General features: G+C 37.8%; 1 protein-coding gene across 1 annotated transcript in view; it reads right to left on the minus strand.

Annotated features, from left to right (window-relative positions):
• Positions 1–23719, minus strand: part of PDE3B (phosphodiesterase 3B) — a 169992-nt gene that overhangs the window by 5547 nt on the left and 140726 nt on the right. Inside the window, exons 8-14 of the mRNA XM_006743160.3 lie at positions 22933–23081; positions 21618–21755; positions 20287–20398; positions 17868–17981; positions 12135–12334; positions 3783–3986; positions 1617–1778 (exon numbers count right to left, since the gene is read on the minus strand). Coding sequence (XP_006743223.2) covers positions 1617–1778; positions 3783–3986; positions 12135–12334; positions 17868–17981; positions 20287–20398; positions 21618–21755; positions 22933–23081 — 1079 coding nt within the window. The remainder of the gene's footprint in view (positions 1–1616; positions 1779–3782; positions 3987–12134; positions 12335–17867; positions 17982–20286; positions 20399–21617; positions 21756–22932; positions 23082–23719) is intronic.

Consider the following 23719-nt stretch of genomic DNA (forward strand, 5'->3'; position numbering starts at 1 on the left):
AGGTAGATATTTATAACCATTTAGATCTCCAAATTATATATAATTTCGTTCAAATGTATCAAAATAGTAAATAATAATCTTGGAATACTTATGTATTCCCATGGTTTTTTCACCGTATAGTATTTTGTAACTTGTAAATAGCAGAGTAAGCCTTGTGGTGGGATGTTTAGCTGAGGTGGGTGAAAGACACTGCACATTCACTCTTCAGTGCAGTCCAGATGTAACACGGTATAACAGATTCATCACCCCTACTGGAGTAGCGACTCCTGGTAAGAAAACTCTGTCTTGAAGGCCTCATTTGGTAGACCTCTTGATCTTGCCTAATTATTAGGGTCAACAAGGATTCCCAAGGAATGCAATTCCAAAGTCAAGAAGATGTATTCGGTATTTTGGAGATAATGAAATGCTGGCTTGTGGGGAAATCCATATACTTCTACGTTGTAGGGAGCTTCAGAATTGAACAAAAAAAACCGATAAAGAGTCTGTAAAGTGGTAGTGAAACCAGTAACCAAAGGGTTAATGGGACTAATAAGTGCACCAAATCTGCTTGTTCTTGGAATGCAGCTTGCCACCATGTTTCTATAGATAATGTTCTTGCCCGACCTCACGATAGCAGAGTGTTGATTTAGTGGTTTGGCAGAGACTTAAGGCTTTACCAAGAAACCAGCCAGAACCAGTCAGGACCACCGACCTTCTCTGAGCACGGACAAGTGTCCAATGGATAAACTTTTAATGTAGAAGGGCCTAACCCCCCGCCTCCCTTCTATCATGCTGAGGATGCCATTTTCTGGTCCTGGGTCACATGAAAATATATGCGGAAGCTCCATACAGGTGCAGACAATGAAAGGACTTCAACCCTTTTCTACTTCCTAACTTCCTTTCCTTGATTTTGAAATCCCACAGCTCCTCTCCCTTATACCCACATCCTTTTCATTTGCCTTTACATGTTCCCGACTCTCCCACTTTGAGGAGGCAAATCTGAGGCCTGCCCTTCCTAGTTTGGCTGCCTCTCAAACTCTTTGATGTATACTCAACATCTCAGTGACTGGCTTTGCTACGTGGGGGGCATACAAACTTGAGTTCAGTTACAGGAGTATTAGTTTAAAGACACGATTTTAAAACCTGTAAGAGCATGTTTTTATCTTTGAATCCTAAAAAACCACGAAATACCCACTTTATCCCCATTTCTAGCCCTCAAATGTCTTCCCCTCTGCCAGGACTTTTACCCAGTGGGTGTTTCTAAGGCAGTCAGCAGTCTTTCTACAGCAGAGTTGAAAATAATTATATTTAAAGAATATCAACCCAAGTATACCCTGAATCAATTAAAAACAATTTCATCTGGAAAAGCTATAGGCACTCAGGGTTTTAAAAGAGACCTTACCTCTAGCCTCAAGGGACATTCGACCCATGGCAGTTGGGAATGAGCTATTTTTTTAATTTTATCAGCAAAAGAGAGCTGAGAAAATACTAAGACCAGCGCAAATTCTACAATTTCTAACCGTTTTTGGTCAAAGTAACCAGACTTCAAACATTTAACATAGCTATCCAAATCCCAAAGACTTGTGTCTTCAGATGGCAGCTCCCAAAAATCCCACCCATCTCAAGTTTCAACTTACCTGCTCATAAAATTCATTGACAATGCCTTCTGTCCATTTCAAATGCAAGTCCCGAACTTTCGCCGGGCCGTTGATGTCTGCCAGCTTGATGCACACCTGGCAGACTAAGAGGCGGTCATTCTCGTTGCTCCATTCTATGCCATTACTATTTACATCGTTGGCCTATTTTGGACAAACAATTATTTTAGATTCTGAGGGCACAGTTTTGTCTTTTTAACCAAATTATCTTAAAACTGCTTCCTGTCTAAATTACAGGAAAGGGGGCGCCTGGGTGGCTCAGTTGGTTAAGCGACTGCCTTCGGCTCAGGTCATGATCCTGGAGTCCCGGGATCAAGTCCCGCATCGGGCTCCCTGCTCGGCAGGGAGCCTGCTTCTCCCTCTGACCCTCCCCCCTCTCATGTGCTCGCTCTCTCTCATTCTCTCTCTCAAATAAATAAATAAAATCTTTAAATAAATAAATAAATAAATAAATTACAGGAAGGAATATGGGTTAAGTTTCCCTTTGAAGTGTCATGATTTTGTTTCATTGGAAGCAAAGCACCATAAAAACATAACAAACCATAGGTTTCAATATTCGCGATTACCACAGAAAATTGTGACGTGTATATATCACATATATGTTAATATATATGTATACGTAAAACATCAATAAATCATTTAAGAATTGTAACTAATTCTGCAAAAAAGAACACTCAGGATCCACAGAGAAGTTGGCTTCAGCTGTGAAAGGAAAATATGTAGTTGAAAGAACACAAGTCTTAAAAGCTGATCCCTATGGTTTCAAATCCCGACTCAATGATTTATTCATTGTGTAATACTGGAAAAATTACTTAATCTCCTTGAATCTGTCTTCATCTACAAAACAGAAAAAGTAGTACCAATCTAGCCATATTACCATAAGGATTAATAAATGAAAAATGCTTTGTTCATAGTAAATGTAATTATCATCACTAATTAGGCAAATTACTCTGCCTTTCAAAAACTCAAATTTTCTCTTGTAAAAAATGAAGTAAATGGGCCAGATCAGTGGCTTCTGAACTTTGAGGGTATTTTGGGCACCAAACCCTTTTGTCAAAGGAAAATTTATGTAGACCACCACTACAGAAAACACTTAAAAGGAAAGCTTTTCTGATTGAAACCATGTAGGTATGGGATTTTCCTGAGAGACTATGGAATAGAAACCGCTGAGGAATACAGATTCAAAAGTACTGGACTAGGTGATCTTTTACCTGTGAAAACTTCTATTACTCTGACTTAAGCACTTAAATGCATTTTATTATTAAATAAAATAGAGCTACACAACTATAAAATAATTTCAAAGGCACATGGATTTCTCGCTGATTTTTAGAAGTATTTGATATCACGACAGCCACATAAAGGGTTGCCACGCAAGGGGTTAAATCTAGTATTCCCTTGTTACCAGTTCCTCCAGCCCGAAGGTACACCTCTCCTTTCTGTCACAAATGTCATCGGCAACAGCTTCCTGCCAGCCAAAGCAGGAGCAGCCTTCCCGCAGTAATCTGTAAAGCAGTGGTTCTCAGAGGGACAGAACACCTTCCAGGGAGTACCCCTGTCACCTGAGGACAGTGATTCTCAATTCCCTACTGACTGTGAATCCCTGACGGCAGGGATTTCCACCTGTTCTCTCCTTATTCTCTGCTGGCGCGACTGGGCAGAGAGGGCAATCCCAGGACTCGTTCAATGAGCACATTATTCTCAAGTGGAAGAGTGGAGGCTACTTCTCTCCCACACCAGCCAGTTAAAGACTAATAGGAAGAAGGGATTAACAGGTGCAGTGAGGGACACATAACTGGCTCAGAGAAACACATCTTTAATTTCATAAAATAACTTACTTGGCACCGTGCACAACGTTCTCCAGTCTGCCCCTAAAAGCTTTTGACATCATGAACTGGCTTATCACCATGTGAAAGAAAGTTGTAAGTCTATGTGTCAGAAAGGAAAGGTAGCAAGTGATAGTATGTTTAGGACATGTTATAACAAAAAAAGTTATTTTAAAAAATACTGACATACATATCGTATCACATCAGGTATTATGACTTTATGAGTAGTATTAATTCTAACTTAACATTATAAAAAACACTTAGCAGTAATACTGACAATAGTGATTTCCATCACTGAAACCAGACAGTAAGTTGTGTCACCAACCTTGGCGTTGAATTCAGCAAGGAAATCAAAATGCTTTTTAAGATCTGTGGCAAGGATTGCTTCAATGACCAAAAAACGAAAGCGCTTGAATTCCACATGATCAAGATTAAGAAGGAAGTTGTATTCTGGGCGAGAGAGATACAGATTCCAAGCTGATGCAGCATGATGATTTTCTAGAACAGATCTGTCGTTGTACAAAACTGCCTGAAAAGTAATAAAAATGAGTCAGGCGTCTCAGAGATATTAATCTTTAATAATAAACAGAGTTAGGTTGGAAGAATACGAACAATGAGTAACTACTATATGCCAAGCATTTTAATATCTGTGAAGAAGGCTTGTGGGCATTTTCTAAATGAGTTTACCGAAGTACAAAAAGGGTAAGGTAGACCTTGCCGGCATCTACATCTAGTAGGTGAAAGGGTAATTCGTCTCCCAAGTCCATCTTTGCAGACACCATGCTGCCCTCAGGAGATGTAAAGTTGATATTTGAGGTCTACTTCATTGACTCCAATGAACCTTCTTAGATAAAGCTTCTGTTAGTGAAGTCTTTAGAGGGAGAGCAGGTGTAGGGACACATTTCTCTTCTTCAGCTAGCGTGTGATCAGTGGTGCTGATGACCAAAGAGGAAGCAGGAGTACTGTCCCGGGTGAGGGACAGTCCTGCATGTCCAGGAAGAACACATTCCTACACTCCGATCCGGGCACAGTGCCCAGGAGTAAGAGAAGCGTGAAACAGGTAACACAAATCCTCTGGTTCAGCTGGTGTGCAACTCTTCACTTCTTATCCACCTCATTTCAATGCAAGACCCTCAGGACTCTAGAACTTCGGAATACAGATTTAAAAAAACCAATGGCTTATAGAATTGCTGGAGCCTCTTCTATCTCTAAAAATCAAGCAATTAAAAAAATTATTAAATAAGCATAGTAATTATTTTAAAAACGTTCACAGTGCTAAAGGCTAGGAATAAAAAAAAACTTGTCCCTGTTTTCACAGAGCTTCTTGTTAGTAAGAAAGAAGGACAGATAAAAATAGAATGCAATCCACATTAAGGTACACATTCTGGGGGGCACCTAGGAGGCTCAGTCAGTTAAGCGTCTGCCTTCGACTCAGGTCGTGATCTCAGGGTCCTGGGATCAAATCCCGTGTCGGGCTCCCTGCTCAGTGGGGAGCCTGCTTCTCTCTCTCCTCTGCCCTTCCCCACTTGTGTTCTCTCTCTCACTTGTTCTCTCTCTCTCAAATAAATAAATAAAATCCTAAAAAAAAAAAAAGATACATATTCTGGGAACTAAATTAAACAAGTTTATGTGTGATTTGTGAAAATAAGCCATAGTCTAAATATAACACAGATACTTAACATCATTTGTTTTTTTACACCATTTGATTTTATGAAAGTAATGATGATTTAAGCTTTGTAATGGGACATATAAAGGCTGCAAGCAATCTAAATGTCCATCAGTGGATGAATGGATAAAGATGTGGGGTGTGTGTGTGTGTGTGTGTGTGTGAGAGAGAGAGAGAGAGAGATGGAATATTTATTTAGCCATGAGAAAAGGTAATCCTGCCATTTGAGACAACATGGATGGACCTTGAGAGCACAATGCTAAGTGAGTTTAAATCAAGAAAGACATACTGTATGGCATCTCTTATATGTGGAATCTTAAAAAGCTGAACTCATAGAAACACAGACCAGAGGGTGAGGGAATTGGGGAGATGTTGGTCAAAGGGTACAAACTTCAGTTATAAGATGACAAAGTTCTGGGGACCTAATGCCCAGCATTGTGATTACAGTTAATAGTACTGTATTATATACTTGAAAGTTGCTAACAGACTAGATCTTAAATGTACTCACAAAAAAGATATATTAGGTGACATCATGGTAGTATTACAATGATATGTATATCAAATGAACATGTACACCTTAACACAATGTTACATTATCAATTATATGTCAATAAAAAAATAATGCCAAAAAAAATTTATACTAGCCTTATTACAACTTCCAAACATCATAAACCTCAAAGAGAAAGATTAAGCTTCAAAGACTCCCTAAGGGGTCATTTTATATTTAATAGTGATTTCACTAATTCATATTCAAATCTGATGAAAACTGATAAACTATTAGAACAGCTTTGTCTGTTCAGGAAGAAGTAACCAAACATCCAGCTCAATAAAGCACAACATAGAGTAAGTGTCCTGTAGAGCTAGCTGACGTAATAAACTCTTGGCTAGCAAGATCAGGAAAAGAAATAAGTTCAGAATTTCTTCATCATTCAAACTGCCCTTTGAAATTACCAAAGAAATATAAAATAGGGGCAAAAGGGGCACCTGGGTGGCTCAGTTGGTTAAGCGACTGCCTTCGGCTCAGGTCATGATCCTGGAGTCCTGGGATCGAGTCCCGCATCGGGCTCCCTGCTCGGCAGGGAGCCTGCTTCTCCCTCTGACCCTCCCCCCTCTCATGTGCTCTCTGTCTCTCTCATTCTCTCTGTCTCAAATAAATAAATAAAATCTTTAAAATAAATAAATAAATAAATAAAATAGGGGCAAAAAAAATCTGAATCAATATTAAAATCTAGGTATTATCATCATACTGGAAATTTCAAATACACGGGGAAAGTGGGAATGGATTGAGGAGAGGCCAACTAAGTTATTGCATGAGAAGGAAAAACCCACCTGGAGAATAAGTGGACAGAGTGTACCCCAATAAACCCACTACCTCATAGATGAGTAGAGGCAAGATACAATCATGGAGCAGTAAGTAGGAGGCAAATGAGCATTCCACTTTAGGAAGAATATTCAGTGAACACACAGAACAATAAGCCAAGCTTAAACCTGGTAAGAAAAACATTCTAGGTAAAACAGATGGTGAAGCCTCAGCTGGCTTTTCCTGAGGGCTTTCTGACAACCAGAGAGGGAAGACCAGCCCCAGCTAATTTGGAGCTGCAGTAACTATGCTTGGACTTTGTGCTAAAGCATCTTTTTTTTTTTTTTTTTAAGATTTTATTTATTTATTTGAGAGAGAGAGAGCACGAGATGGGGGAGGGTCAGAGGGAGAAGCAGACTCCCTGCTGAGCAGGGAGCCCCATGTGGGACTCGATCCCGGGACTCCAGGATCATGACCTGAGCCAAAGGCAGTTGCTTAACCAACTGAGCCACCCAGGCACCCTGTGCTAAAGCATCTTGATCCCTGCTTTCTCCAGCTAGGGATCCCCTTCCTTCACTCCACAGGCAAATCTCTAATTTGGCAAAGCAAATTTGTTTTTCACCCTCTTTTTGAGTTGGAAAGATGTGAAACAGGATTTAATACAAACTGATAGAATTAAACTTAACAAATAATAAACACCTTTCAATAAATGAAAAGAGAAAACTCAGCAGACATGTCAGACTTAGATCACACAAAGAGGCTGACAAATCTGAGCAAATGTCCCCCTTTGAAACACAAGAGACAAGAGGAAACATTAAAAAGTCTCTAGGTCCTAGTCATGAGATTAAAGAGGGTACTTCCGAAAAGTGAAAAATTTTGGATTAAGAAAAATTGTTTTCATTTAAAAAAATTCTTAACTTAAAAAAATCCAACAGAGGTAGTAAATCAGGTGCTACAGAAAACAAAACAGCTAGTTTTAAAAAGAAAGAGAGAGAGAGAGAAAGTACTCCTTAAAGAAATAGTCAAGATCGGGGCACCTGGGTGGCTCAGTCATTAAGCATCTGCCTTCGGCTCAGGTCATGATCCCAGGGTCCTGGGATCGAGCCCCGCATGGGGCTCCCTGCTCCGCGGGAAGCCTGCTTCTCCCTCTCCCACTCTCCCTGCTTGTGTTCCCTCTCTTGCTGTCTCTCTCTGTCACATAAATAAATAAAATCTTTAAAAAAAGAAAAAAAGAAATAGTCAAGATGAACAGCTGTCATTTTGGTATCCCTTTATCCTGAAGTTCTGGGTTTGTTCTCAAATTTCTGGTAATCCTGTATCTTCTAAGATCCTTTGTCTTCCTTATCACCCTTGTTTTGCTAAGACGTGTTTTTTAGGTAACTTTCTAAGGGTGAATGGGTACGTGATTTACTTTATTTCTGTATATCAGAGATTCTCTTTATTTTGCTCTTAACACTCAGCTGTAGCTTAGCGGGATACAGAAATCTAACTTGAAAATAGTACCTTCAGGCCAACACTCCCCACCCCTTTCCCGGGTTACTTCTTTCCTAGCACCTACGTCATAATCGTCTCTCTGCCTCCTACATACACTCTTTATTCTTTTTCTTGCTTTACTGGAATGTACGTTCTATGGGGGCAGAGATGTTTTTTGGCCTGTTTTGTTCAATAATAATGCCTAGAACAGTGCCTCTCCCCCAGTAGGCACCCAATATTTGTTTATTCCAGTACCCTCAAGCATCCATTGTTGCTAAAATACGGTGCCAGTTGAATTTTTATTCTTTCATAAAACGTGTACTGCTGTCATTCTCTTAGGAATTCCTTTTTTTTTTTAAGAAATTTTACCATGGCACTCCATGTGCAGGTTTTTTCCTCCCCATTCAACTTCTCTGGGACCTGCTGAACCCCTCTGATCCAAAGACTGTCTCTTTCTGGAACTCCAATAGTCAGTTCATGACCTGGTCCACCAAGCCCCATTTTTCCCTTCATGATATTTTCCATCTCTTTCTCTTTTTGGTCTGCATTCTGGGAGAGGTAACCTGGAGTTTACTTCCAGGGCTTGTGTTGAATTTTTAAAATTTTTTTGCAGTAGTATTTTTAGTTCCTAAGAGCTCTAATCTGTTCGCTGGTGTTTCCTTTTTCATAGCTTCCTGTTCTTAGGGACTCAGTGTTTCTCCAATTCTGAGAATATCTTTTTGAAAAACTTAACAGCTTTTCTATTCCCTAGATTTCCCCCCACCTTGTAGTTGGTTACCATGTCCATTTTAGCCTTTTCTTTCCAAGCTACTGGTTAATGTCATGTCTAGTGATCCTTGGGTTATCTGTTGATATTAAAAAAAAAAAGAATTCTAGATTCTCTTCTGTTTATTTTGGAGTCTCTTCTTTAATTTGGGAAGATGAGTAGGAACTCTATGAATGTGGATGGCGTTTGTTACTTAGTAGGTTTTGCTTTACAGTTATGAGACCAGTTGTCAGCTGTTAAGTTTCCAGAATGAGAAGGATTTACCCTGGAGTACTACTACTCACAACAAGTAATTCTTACTCTCTTCAATACCTAAGGGATGAGTTTCTGCCTGGAGGTAAATGCAGGGTTGTAGTAGCTTTATATAAAGATGTGTAGTGTACGTGTACAGGGATTGGGGGTGCATGTGCACACGGTCGTGTGTGTGTGTGTGTGTGTGCGTGTGTGTGCGTGTGTAGCAAGCCAGGGCAAATGGCATCAGGAGTCTCTCCAGAGTTCCACTTAAGCTGTAGCCACCTCTAATATACTTCCACCTCTCCATAGTCATGTTTTTCATTTTCCAGAAATAGAAGTTTCTGGAAAACTCTTTAATCTTCTGACGATAATACTTTCCCCACCTATTCTTCTGTTATAATGAGGAGTCAAATGCATGTGTTTAGTCCCCATCTTAATACGTATTTTGGGAGATAAAACATTTATGAGTGTCTCCAATTTACAAATCTCAACCTCAAATTTCATTTCCTTTTACCCCAAATATCATGAAAATATTCTCAAACTCTAATACCTCAGGCACTAATCTCCATCTTTTAGCCAGCTTTTCATGTGGAAATAGCTCAGAAATCTCTTAGAATTTTAATACTGGCATCTCTTCAGGATAAACCTAAATGTTTCACCTTCTTTCACAGCAAGAATATAAAATAATCCTCCTATACCTTCCCAGTGTACTTTCCTTACCATGAGACTGAAGAACATTTGATCCAGTTGGTGGTATTATACACTACCACTGAAGCAGTAACATTTTTCACTAGTTGTGGCCTAATTAGACCCACTGAGCTTCCCAAAATGAGAGGACCTACTTTATTACCTAATAAACACACCTCACGCTTTCACAGAAGGGTCCTTATCTCACACGCACTAGCTGAAGAAGGTCTCGTGAATTTCATTACTTTGGGAAGAACAGAGTATATTTCAGACAAGCTAGCAGTCCTGCAGAGCAAAGAAATCAGGCATCCTTCAACATTCAACAAGTACTTACTAAATGACTTTTATGTGTTAGGCACTATTCTAGGTATTAGGGAATAAAAGGCAAAAATCCCTATTCTCATGAAACCATATTCCACTGAGGAGAGACCTACAAGAAACAAAATACATAGTATGCTGAATGATCACTGCTATGGAAAACATAAAGCAGGTTAGGAACATAATGAGCGCCAGGAGGGGGCTCGTGGAATGTTACATGGAACGAGGTGACAAAGTGAGCCATGTAGATGTGTGGGGAGAGAGCACTCCGGGCAGGGAGGATAGGAAGTGCCAAGGCTCTCAGTAAGGGAGTGCGCCCGGGATACAGAAGAAAACAGCCAGGAGGCCACTGAGGCTGGACCTGGGTGAATAAAGGCAGAAGACCCAACGGGGGCTAAATCAGGTATGACCCCCAAGCCATTACAATGACTTTTCCCAGGACTGAGGTGAATGCTGCGGAGGGTCTGGAACAGACCAAAGGGGAGCCGGAAGCAAGCAAGGAGACTGGGTGGAAGACTATACTTTCTCAGGAGCTGAACTCCCTGGCAACTTCCTTTCCATTCCGACACTTCCCATTGTTTCCTCTACTGGCGGTCCTTAACAACGAGAAGTTAGAAATTCTGTGTATTACTGATATTATATCCAGACTTCACATTTTTCTTTTAATTAGCACAACAGTTTCGAGCATATAACTTGTAGGAATGATTTTCACATATCATTGTTTTATCTGCAGGTGAGAGAGGTAACACTGGAGTTGGCTCACTCAGCATCTCCTTGAAGGAGAGGTAGTAAGTCTGACTGACCTGTACTAGAAGCTGACGAATGACTTAAAGCCAAGAGTGAAAGAGAAGAGTTAGTAACTTCCGTCTATATGATACCTGATTCAGGAGCCTCTCAAACACACCAAATGGAAAATGTCCCATTATGTTGTCCCCTTACCCTTAATCATATCAGGTCCGTATTCTGAGGTTCAGAAAGACAAGGGTGGCTTGCCTAAGATCACACGGCTAACGACCGGGTAATCAGAAATCCAACTCGGGTCTCTTAATCTCAAGACCAGTGCTTTTTGCATTGTGCCCCGTCCACCCAGCTCCACGACTCCCCACAGGACCAGGTTTTTAAAGACGATGGAGTGTGAGGCGAGACAGAGAATGCACCTCTGCTTCCTGCAGAATGGCAATGCACATGAGGAGGCATTTGTCCTTAGTTTGTCATCTCTCCCTCAGCTACTCTTAGAAAGTGGACAAATATTAGTATCTAGATCGAAATTCATTGAAAAGTTACCTGCAGAAATCATGAGCTATTAGTAGATAAAGGCTCACTGGAGAAATGAATCATGTAGCATTTTAAACCCTCTCTCCCTCTCTGTCTCTGAATCCTATTCTTGTTCTGGCTAGAGAACCGATCTCCTCTTCTTTTAAATAGTGAGAGTGTGGGAGAGAGAAGTGTGAAGAGCAACACAGGATGGCTACAGAAGATGAAAAAATCAGAAGTGAGGTTTATACACAGAGCAATGAAGTGAAGACATAAGCTGAATTCAGCAAGCAGTCACTTGTTCTTTGAAAGGCACACAGTTAGAAACAAAGATGACATTTCAGGAATCACCAGCCTAAACAAACACCCACAACCACTTAAAACCAAGGATTTAGTTCCAAGCCCTAATGTCTAAAGCTACTGCTATTACAGTATCCATTTGTGGGAGCTCCTACCTCTTATGCAAATTTTGATGGTAGAGGAATCTTGTACCTTATCAGCTGTACTGGATACAAAAATAACGTGGTACTAGAAGAAATGTTTACACACACTAATATATGCAGCACTAAGAGATTTAGAGTCTGAGTCTTAAGGAAAAAAGAGGACAGCAACGAAAATGATAGTTCTTCATCATTACGCTTTTAGCCACAGAAAGGAAGAAGGAAGAATCAGGCTTACATCTAGTCAGTCTTATGAATTTGATCAAAGGCAAAAATATTGGCAGCAAGGCTTCCAGAATTTCATAAAACAGCGAGTTACTCTTTGACGACCATTTTATTTATTTTCGAGTGGGAGAAGGTAATTTCTTCTTCATTCTTTGGCACATCTCATGTCAGTGCCATGTGTTAAAATCCAATTAATTACCACGCAGATGGAATGGCTATCTGAGTCAACTGAAGGGTGGGTTACAAAAGGATATACCACATGCTTGTGAAATTTCAGAATCACTCTTGAATCTTTCTGAAAACGTATTTCCTACCTGAGGGGCATTTGTAGCCACTAGAAATGCATTTGTCCGCCCTGGGTGATCGTAATCATGCATGGCGGCTGCCACATAGAGAGCCATCAATTCCAGCGCAGGAATGTTTGAAGAAAGGCAACCATAGCTCTCGTCTGGAATAGAGCAGCTCCTCGAAGAAATGTAAGCCAACTGCCCAGGGTTCATTCTGCCATCAGAATCTGAGGAACAAGCAAAATAAGCCAGCATGACAAAAAACTTCCTCACAAAATAAGACTAAGGAGGGGATTCCCCATAGGCAATATGATTACTTATCTTACTTGTTGACTAAGCTAAGAAATACACTCTATTTATAAACAGGGACTTAAAACAGTCTATTCTTTCCAACACACATGCTACTAGAGAGGAACAAGGTTAAACATGACGCAGAAGTCACTTACTTTATAAAGACATTATGAGATTTTTATGATGCTCTCTTACTCGAGCTAATAATTTTTTAAAACCTCCGGTTTTCTGAACATTTATTATTGAAGGACTAGAGATAATGGCCAGGGCATAGGAAGTAACAGGAAAAAACAATCTAGAGAATAAAATTTCATGGAAACTGTATAAAGATTTAGGAATTTAATGTATTAACAAACTAAGCTTCTCAACATAGATGCTTTTCAAATCTTACTAGAGAGATTACATTTCATTGTAGCCCTGACTACAATCTCTCCTCCCTTCTCTTTTTCCATGAAGCCCCTTATAAGACAATGGCAAGAAAAACTACGGAAAATGAAAAGACGTAGAAAACCGAGGAATGTCTCATAACATAATTCTTTTTATCTTCTAGTTAGAAACAATATTTTCACTATCAACACTGTGCTTTCCATGTCTTAATATCTTACGATTGATTTCTTCATTTTTTTTGTATTTTAGTGGCTTTATCTATTTAGATGGTCATTCTATTACTTTTACTAAAATGACCTTAAAGTATAAGAAGGAAAAAATAAATTATATTTAGAGTAGACAGCAAATAAAACCACAAAGATATTAGAGAGATACAAAATTTCACAGATTGACTTCATCAGTGGCAAACTAGGAATAATGTCCTGGCTTGTCAGAGTCCAAAATGAACTTTATCATAATTTACTTCACTAAATATTTGCCATCACATGAATTAAAAAAAAATTTTTTTTTTTAAAAAGATTTTATTTATTTATTTGACAGAGAGAGACACAGCAAGAGAGGGAACACAAGCAAGGGGGAGTGGGAGAGGGAGAAGCAGGCTCCCCGCTGAGCAGGGAGCCCAATGCGGGGCTCGATCCCAGGACCCCAGGATCATGACCTGAGCTGAAAGCAGACGCTTAACACCTGAGCCACCCAGGCGCCCCACATGAATTTTTTTAACATAATGACTTTAATACACACTAGTGATAATTACAAAGATACCTCATTATTTTTACGCTGTTTCTATTTTTTAATTAAACTGAGTTTTAGAATCACCCACACTAGAACTTTTAAAAAATAATTATAAAAAATAAAAGCAAGACAGTTAAATGTATGGATAAAGATGTATTTAAATATTCAAATTTCTAATAAGACTTTAGTTATCAACATTAGCCAATAATTTGATTTTTCCCTATGTTATATGCATTCTGGATTTCCCCTAGAATTATAAATACACATATAAAATACCAAAAATGGCAAAAGACATCCTTTTAAACTCAATTACTTAAAATTGACATATTAGGATCCTAATACATTCAGTTTTGTTTTAACATGAAATTAATAGTATGAAAAATAAAATAGCTGGCAAGGACAATTCAACATAACTATCACAGATCCTATTTGTTTACTTTCTTCAGAAAATGATGATTCTTTTAATTGACTGATTAATTTAAAAGGAGGCCTCAGTAAAAGGCATCCAGACCGGAAGAGAAGAGTATAGTGTAAACCCTGACAGTACCCCCCACCCTTTTTTGTAACATAAGTGCCTGATTTAAGCTTTGATCTCCCAGGCATCCATTTCAAAGATGCCAACTGCAAAGATACACCCTGCCAGCCACCTGTCTAGACAAACAGCCAGGCCACTTCTGTTTTAGAAATCCTGGTTCATTTCAATAACTGACCATGTGGGCTGCTGGTTTTTTCTCTATCCATGCTTTACATTCCTGCTCTTATGCTTTAAATTCACCAATAAAGAGTGAGCCAGTGAAACCCCCCTACTCTTGACCCCAATAAACCTCAGGTGCATCTGCTTGCATGCATGCTTGTGCATGTTCTCTCTCTCTCTCCCCCTGTGACCTTGCTCTGTGGTCCCAGCTATGCTGTGTAATTTTCAATTCCTATAACCATTATTTTTTTAAAGTTTCTTGATGGTTATTGGTAAAGGGCATCTTGCAATCATAATAACCACAAGAGCTGGTCCAGCCACAACACTGGTTATTGACAGGCTGAGACCAACACACAACAAAGAGGTAAAACTATCTCTACTTATAGATGACATGCTCTTGTATATAGAAAAAATACCACAAAATCAATTAAAAAACTATTAGAACTAATAAAGGTGATCATCAAGATTGCAGGATAAAAGATATCACTATGCAAAAATCAATTATTTTTATATGTGATAGCAATGAATAATCAAAAAATGAGCCCCAAGAAACCATTCCATTTACACTAGCACCAAAAAGAATAAAATACTTAGGAATAAACTTAACAGAAGTACAAAACCAGTATTCTGCAAACTAAAAAATATTGTTGAAAGAATTTAAAGACTTAAATAAGCGGAAAAAACACCCATGCTCCTGGACCATTAGACTTACTATTGTTAAAATAGCAATACTCCCCACAAATGATCTACAGATTCCACATAATCCCTATCAAAATCCTAGCTGCCTTTTTTTTTTTTTGTAGAAAGTCACAAGCTGGACCTAAATCCATATGGAAATACAAGAGAACCAGAATGGCCAAAAAAATCTTGAAAAAGAACAAAGATGGAAGACTTAAACTTACCAATTTCAAAGCTTACTAACAAAGCTCTGAAGATAATGTACTGGTATAAGGACAGACATAAAAGTCAATGGACTAAAACTGAGAGTCCAGAAATAACCCCTCATATTTATGGCCAACTGATTTTGCACAAGGGTGCTAAGACCATGCTGAGAGCCATCCATGTGCCCTGCATGATGTCAGGCTCTTTCATACATGTTGTTTCATTCAATGCTCACAATCTTATAAGGTAGAAATTGATTTAGTAACATTTAAGAGCTGACTATGTGGAGTATATATAAAGAACTCTTTTCAACAAATGGTTCTGGGACAACTGGATATTCATGTGCAAAAGAAAGACCTCTTCCTTTATCCCCCAAATTAGTTCCAATGGGTCACAGACCTAAACTTCCTATAACTATGAAACTCTCAGAAGAAAACATAGGAGTAAATCTTCATGATCTTGGGTCAGGCAAAACCCTTCTTAGATATGATACCAAAAGCATGAGCAACAAAAGAAAAAGATAAATTAGACTTCATCAAAATTAAAAGTTTTTGTACTTCAATAGACACTATCAAGAAAGTAAAAAGACGGGCGCCTGGGTGGCTCAGTTGGTTAAGCGACTGCCTTCGGCTCAGGTCATGATCCTGGAGTCCCGGGATCGAGTCCCGCATTGGGCTCCCTGCTCGGCAGGGAGTCTGCTTCTCCCTCTGACCCTCCTCCCTCTCATGCTCTCTGTATCTCATTCTCTCTGTCTCAAATAAATAAATAAAATCTTTAAAAAAAAAAAAAGAGGGGCGCCTGGGTGGCTCAGTCATTAAGCGTCTGCCTTCGGCTCAGGTCATGATCCCAGGGTCCTGGGATCGAGCCCCGCATCGGGCTCCCTGCTCTGCGGGAAGCCTGCTTCTCCCTCTCCCACTCCCTCTGCTTGTGTTCCCTCTCTCGCTGTGTCTCTCTGTCAAATAAATAAAATCTTTAAAAAAAAAAAAAAAAAAGAAAGTAAAAAGACAACTTACAGAATGGGAGAAAATAGCTGCAAATCATAAATCTGATAAGGGACTTATATCTAAAATATACAAAGAACTCCTACAGCTCAATAATAAAAAGACAAATGATCAAATTTAAAAATGGATAAAAGACATGAACAGACATTTCTTCAAAGAAGACAAATGGCAGGCATTCAACAATATTAGCCATTAGGTAAATGCAAATCCAAACCACAATGAAATACCACTTCACAGCCACCAGAATGGTTATCAAAAAGATAATAACAAGAAGTGGAGAAAAATTGGATTCTTCATACATTGTTGGTGAGAAAATAAAATAGTGCAGCCACCTTGGAAAACATTTTGGCAGATCCTCAAAATGTTAAGCACAGAATCATCTTATGACCCAGGAATTCCACAGCTAGAAATGAAAACGTATCTACACAAAACCTAGTACAAGAATACTTATAGCAGCATTATTCATAATAGCCCCAAAGTAGAAAGAACCCAAATGTCCACCAATATTTGGGTGGTAGGAGAATGAGAAAGAGGAAGAAAAAATTTGCTTATTATATAAAATAAATATCAATAAGGAAAATATATAGAGAGCCATTAACAGATTTCACTTCTGAGACTGGTCACATAGCTGTACTTCAGATTTATCATTTTCTTATTCCACTAACAATTCCATTTTCCCTTTGTCCTCAGCCAGCATCTCTACTGATCATGGTACTTTGCCTAGGGAAATGATCTATATTTTCAAGGCTCTGAACTATTGAGATCCTGATGATACTGGATTACTGTAGTTTTCCATTATCTTTTGTCACTGGACATGGGAGTACCAAAAAGGCCAAAAAATCCCCTGGGTTATGGACATACATCCTCCCATGTATAGCAGGAACCTTATTTCCTCTTGATAATAAGGATCAGACAAAATCAATCACTATCGTCAAATGTGCTAAAATATGAAAATATTCTTCTAAGAAAATAAATACACCTACAAACAAAAAAGCTGAAGAAAATGATCTGATGGAAGCGCAGAACTAATGGAAGGAATGAGGAGGGCTAAGAAAGAGTAAATAGGGAATGGCAGAAAACGTAATGGCAGTAACTTTGGACTCAATGACCAAACACTGTAAAGCAATGGCTAAGTCTATGACGTTTGCCCTGATCAGCATGATCACATTTCCAGGCATCAGTAACTAAGTGTGTGTGTGTGTGTGTGTGTGTGTATCTCGCCGAAGTAGTTCTCCCCTCTTTTACAAACTAGACTAAGAGAACCAACCATGTTATGTAAATTCATTACATTTGTACAAATAATTGTATTCATGATGAAGAGAATTAACTTCTTTGTGAGCAAAACATAAATGTTATGAAAGGTTTTTAATGTCACTGTTTAAATGCTTACATGAGGCTTTTAAGTATGGCCACTTTCATTGTGAAGGTTATATATTTTAAATTTACATGATACACCTAAAACAGAAAACCAAGAATTGAAAGAAAAGACCAGAGAAACAATTATCACACTATTCCGGATAGCAAGCAGCAGGACGGGACACAGAAAAGAAACATGGTAGATCCAACAGTATTTCATCTAAACCTAGCTCTTAAGGTGGGTCCTAGGTTTCCTAATTTGCATGCCATTATTATGCATCAAAATTTATATACTCATTTACATGTACCAAAGGTTACTTAGTGAAATTTTTAGAAGAACAGAGGTAATGAAATGAGATAGCTTGATTTATTATTTCTAGACAAATAATTAAAAGGAAGATTTGTAGACGGAAGTACCTGTTTCATTTCCTGCTGCATGGTCATTGTGGATCTGCTGTAAACCAGGAACTGGCCGCGTTGTCAGATACCAAACTGCATGCAGGACATCTGTGGCGTGTATGCGATTATGATCTAAAGTCACCAAAATGTTTTATAAAAATGTTATGTTTAACATAGGACATTTCTTAAAGTACAATAATTTTCTACTATCCTATATCCACATAAATAAAATGTATGGCTTGGAATAACTTCCCACAATTATATTTCATTTTAATTTTTTTTAATAGGCTCAATGCCCAACGCGGGGCTTGAACTCACGACCCTGAGATCAAGAGTAGAGTAGCACGTTCTAGTGACCAGGCCAGCCAGGAACCCTTGTTTCATCTTATTTTTTTAAAGTCTCTTGATGTATTAAAAAGTTCTTTTAAAAACTTTCACATATACTATGAAAACATAGTAAGACAGTCAAAGGAAAGGCAAGTAACAAGGGCTAACTGAAAGGCATAGAGGGGCGCCTGGGTGGCTCAGACGGTTAAGCGGCTGCCTTCGGCTCAGGTCATGATCCCAGGGTCCTGGGATGGAGTCCTGTGTCGGGCTCCCTGCTCGGTGGGGAGCCTGCTTCTCCCTCTCCTTCTGCTCCTACCCCCTGCTCATGTGTGCTCTCTCTCTCGCTCTCTCTCAAATAAATAAACAGAATCTTTAAAAAGAAAAAAAAAAAAGAAAGGCACTGAAAAATTTACTGAAGGTTGCTATTTTGTAGCTTTAAAAATACTATGTAAATAGTGTCTGGATTATGGAGACCCATGTTTGCACACAGGCAACACTTACAAATTCTGGATACTTGAACTTCCCCACCACAAAAAACACATACACCAAAAAAAAGGAAAGAAAAGAAAAGAAAGAAAGAAAGAAAGAAAGAAAAGATGAGACACACCTCTCTCTCAGGCCTGCTAGAAAGATGAAATGTTAAAATGGCATATGAAAACATCCAGAACAGCATCTGAGACATAGCACATGATCAAGAAACACTGGTTTACTGAAATATCACTACGTGAGAAGGCAAGACCTACAAGTGAAACCCAGCTTTTGCCATTTCTAAGAGTTTTATGATCTTGGGAAAGTTTCTTCTGAGTTTTTATTCTCACCTGTGAAAGGTAGATAATATAAACTTTCCAACAAGGATTAAATGACATAATCTTCATAGATCTAATGATTACAGTCACAGCTGATATGCAATAAAAGTGCAACACTTCAACAGATATTTAGTGAGTCCCAGGTAGAATCAGCAGATGACACAATACTAAATGTTCAGGCCATGACATGACATGACGTCCATCTGCGAGGAGCTTAATTATTCATATAGCCAACTGACCATTTACTATACACCAGGGACTCTGAGATGCACTTTCCATGGCTTATCTCATTGCTATCTATGGAGTAGAGACTACTGTAATTTCCATTTACAAACCTGGATACTAAAGTTTAGAAAAGTTAGATGCAGAGGCTCTTTTCTAACATCCTATTTGGAGCTGATAGTAAAGACTCTTTATTGCCTCTTTATTTTCCCCATTCTCCTTCCTTTGAAGTCCATTTTAAAGTATCACTTCAAATGAGGCTGGGGAACTCAGTTGGTTAAGCATCTGCCTTCAGCTCAGGTCATGATCTCGGAGTCCTGAGCAGGGAGCCTGCTTCTCCGTCTCCCTCTGCCTCTTCCCTCTGCTCGTGCTCACGCTCTCAAATAAATAAATAAATCTTAAAAAAAAATAAAGTATCAGTTTATTCTATTTATAAAATGCAGTCACTTTTTAAAAAGCATATTTTGTAAGTGGAAATTACAGCACATATAACTCACATTAAGGATCATCATTATTAGTGAGTTATACCAATTTAAGAATAATTTGCTCTGTGTTTATGTAAGTTGATTTCCCATAACGTGTCCATATGAAGGGAAACTGTAGAATATATAGATGTATAAGGAAACCTGTATCATTTCCTAATATGAAATTCAAATTATATTTTACCATAAAATCAAATAGCCATTAGCAATTAATCAGGTCAGGACACAGTTAAAAACAGAAATTCTATGGATAGTTTTAAAATATTTTCAAGTCAAGAATTTTCTGACACTCTTCACTTAATTACCAAACATTTTAAAAGATACTCAGATGAATAATTATTAACATAGAAAGTTGTACACCATATAATAATTAAGGGAGAGAGCACAGTATATGTCTATATTATGATTCACTTTATGAAACATAAATAAGAAAATATACCAAAATGTTAATAGTAGTCCATTAGCTCTAGGTAGCAGCATATAGATTACTTAAATTTTTCCAAACATGTAATTTAAAAAGTGTTTAGATCTGAAGGGAAAAATAATAGTTTCAAAACCAGTATTATCTGAACTTAAGTAATAAGATCTGCTGATACTTACAAGGAATGTCTCGGTAGCCATTCTCCAATGCACGAAAATAGTTCATGAACTGTAGAGTGGGGATTTTAAATATTTCCAATAAGCCAGTGTCTTGAAATAAGGTATACATAACCTAAATGTCAATTAAAATAAAATTTACTTTAAAAATCAGAATTTCTATTTGTAGTTGAGTAGAATATGTTTTTGTGATTTGCATTTGGGAATGTTACCATGTATATATGTCTTTAAGTTAATAATTTATTAAAAACTTCTTTACAAGATACAAGAAATTCTTTTCAAAACATTAAAAAGGAAGACATCACCCTAAAACCCTTGAAAACCAAAGGAAGATTACCATATCATGTCCCAGTTTTAAAATTTTTCCATTCTTCCCTTTAGCTTTTTTATTTACAATTTATTAAGGGGCATATGAAATCTATTCTACTCTAGTCCTGGGTGTTAACAGAAGTCAGAACAATGTATTTATTACGTTTTTGTCCCTAAAGACTTCAATGAGATGAAACCATATGCCCTCCACATAATTTATCCTTATGCTTGTACATTTCATAAATAAGATACTTTGAAGATAATGAGAGTGATATTTTGGGAAGGTTAATCTGATGCTGTTGTATGAATTTCTCAGGGGGAACCCTGAGTCTGGGTGGTTAGAAAAGAACTATTTTTCCATGGTTCTAGCATGAAATGAATCATCTGGCCTTGGGTAAAGCACAGGGAGGGCAGGTGAAAAAAATAAGCACAGGTTTCAGTGGTTAGAACTAGCTCACCTTTCATGTCCTTTTCAACTGCAGGGCTCAATATAAAGTAACTCTTTATTCTGTAGTAAAACTAAATCCCACTAATATGGGCCCAAAAAACTACTTTTCATTTATTCAAACAAAATTACATGAAACATATTACATACAATAATTATTTTCATATATGGGTTTATGTATATAGGTTTCTCTTTTCAAATTTTCTACTGAAAATTTCATTTGTGAAAAAAAGAATTCAGCGAACAATGTTGAACTTGTGCTTAACCCAGTAGTACACGTTTTTAGACTTTGCGTTTTATAAAGATTCAAGAAAAAATTAATTTATAATTAAAAAAAGTAGAGGGGCGCCTGGGTGGCTCAGTCGTTAAGCGTCTGCCTTTGGCTCAGGTCATGGTCCCAGGGTCCTGGGATCAAGACCTGCATCGGGCTCCCTGCTCAGCAGGAAGCCTGCTTCTCCCTCTCCCACTCCCTCTGCTTGTGTTTCCTCTCTCGCTGTGTCTCTCTGTCAAATAAATAAAATCTTTAAAAAAAAAAATTAAAAAAATAAAAAAATTAAAAAAGTAGAGATGTTAAACAAACCTGACTAAGGATCCTTCCTGATTTCTCTCCCATTTTTTCTACAACTTCAAATATTTGAAAATTCCAGTTGCTCATCTTTTCTATTAAGGAATCATAATCTTCTATTAAAATCAGATCCAGTGATGCTTCCTGTTCAATCTGCACATATAGGGGGAGAAAACAAACCAACTTAACCTTACCTTTTAAAAATATTGTTAAATCCACATCTAAATGAGAGCACTTAAAACTGAACATTAAAAAATGGTCAATACTATTTTCAACAAAAGTTATTCTCAAATATAATCTGTACTTCCAATTTCCCCTCTTTGTAAAATGCTATCTTCAGAAAAATGTAAAAATGTCTTCTAGGCATCAGAAGACTTATTAATCTTCACAGTAGTTTTATAAATAAAAATATTTTCTTTCCAAAACACTATATACAAGTCTAAAATCCACTATTTGTATTTTAGAAGTTACAGGTATCAAAGGATAATAGAAAGACACTCCTATCTTATACTGGTATTTATTACTAGTTTAACTCCCAAAAGGAATGGATGATTTTTCCCCTAAAAACCTTAAATTTGGAACTTAAGAACAAAACACTGCTATTATAAGTAAGTAGATTTTGTTTTTTAATGCGTTGTGCACCTGTTCCTCATACTTTTAACATATACAATGAAGAAAATATCAGCATAGAAAGTAATATATCTACTGTAAAACTAAAATATGTTCCTGTGTTCGTTTTACAACGAATGCACTTTGCTGTTCTAGGATGATGGATTCAGAAGTACAATTGACCATTGAACAACACAAGTTTGAACCATGCAGGTCCACTTATACCTGGACTTTCTGTAGTACAGTGCTGTAAAGAGAGTACTCCCAATACTGTAAGTACAGCACATACAGTACCTGCATTTTCTCACCCTTAGGATTTTTAATCACATTCTCTGCCCTAGCTTATTTTATTGCAAGAATACAGTATACAGTACATATACAAAATATGTGTTAATTGACATATGTGCTTATGCTATCAGTAAGACTTCTGATCAACTGAAGGTCATTAGCAACTAAGTTCTGGGGGAGTCAAAAGTTATATGTGGATTTTTGACTGCATGTGGGAGGGTCAGCACCCCTAATACCAGCCTTGTTCAACGGTCAACTGTAATTATTATTTTTAACCCAAGGTTTTCTTTAATATGATATAAGGACTTTTCAGTAAAAAATTTAAAAGTACTATTATATTAAAAATCTTGTTCTGGGCAAAGATAATGAAACTAGTACTAAACTAATGTTATATTTCACCTTAACATAATCATATGGAAAGTTTATCTTTTACATTTGGTTGCTGTTCATTCTGTGCCTCTTCTGTTAGGTGATTATCACCTTCCAAAAATAATTTTCTGTAGTCTCTGTTCTCTGTTTCCACTTCCTGCGCTTCTGTGCAGTTGAATGATTGTTTTGAGGGAATGGTGCTATCTTCGTCACCTTTCAAAAAATACATAGAGTAATGATAAGAATAAAACTTGCCCTATATGCATAGTTTTATAAGGAAAATTACTTATAAAAAATATAAAATGGGGTGCCTGTGGCTCAATTGGTTAAGCATCTGTCTTTGGCTCAGGTCATGATCTCAGAGTCCTGGGATGGAGCCCCACGTCAGGCTCTCTGCCCAGCGGGGAGCCTGCTTCTCCTTCTCCCTCTACCCCTCTCCCCCTGCTTGTGCTCTCTGTCAAATAAATAAATAAAATCTTAAAAAAAAAAAAAAAAAAAAGGAAAAGTAAGTCCCTATCAATAGGAAGTTTTTAGCAATTTGATGTATGCAATGTCCAACATCTGAAATTGTTTGAGTTTTGGCTATGAAAACTCTAGATTCATAATTATAAATGAATGAGATCAAGGAACATCTAAAAATTAAAACACAGTATCATTTATTGTGAATTATTTCTCTACCAATGTGATTAATAATGATCTTTTTTCCCAAATCTCATGGAAAAGGGAAGCAGCACCAGTAGCTAAATAGCATTCATTCACATGTAAAAAAAAATCATATTCATTCTGTTGGTAATATTATAAACAGGAAACTTCCCCAAAACCCATCAACAGTAGAATAAGTAAATGTAGTA

This window comes from Leptonychotes weddellii, chromosome 11, assembly GCF_054177405.1.
Source record: "Leptonychotes weddellii isolate Sample4059 chromosome 11, ASM5417740v2, whole genome shotgun sequence".
NCBI lineage: Eukaryota > Metazoa > Chordata > Mammalia > Carnivora > Phocidae > Leptonychotes > Leptonychotes weddellii.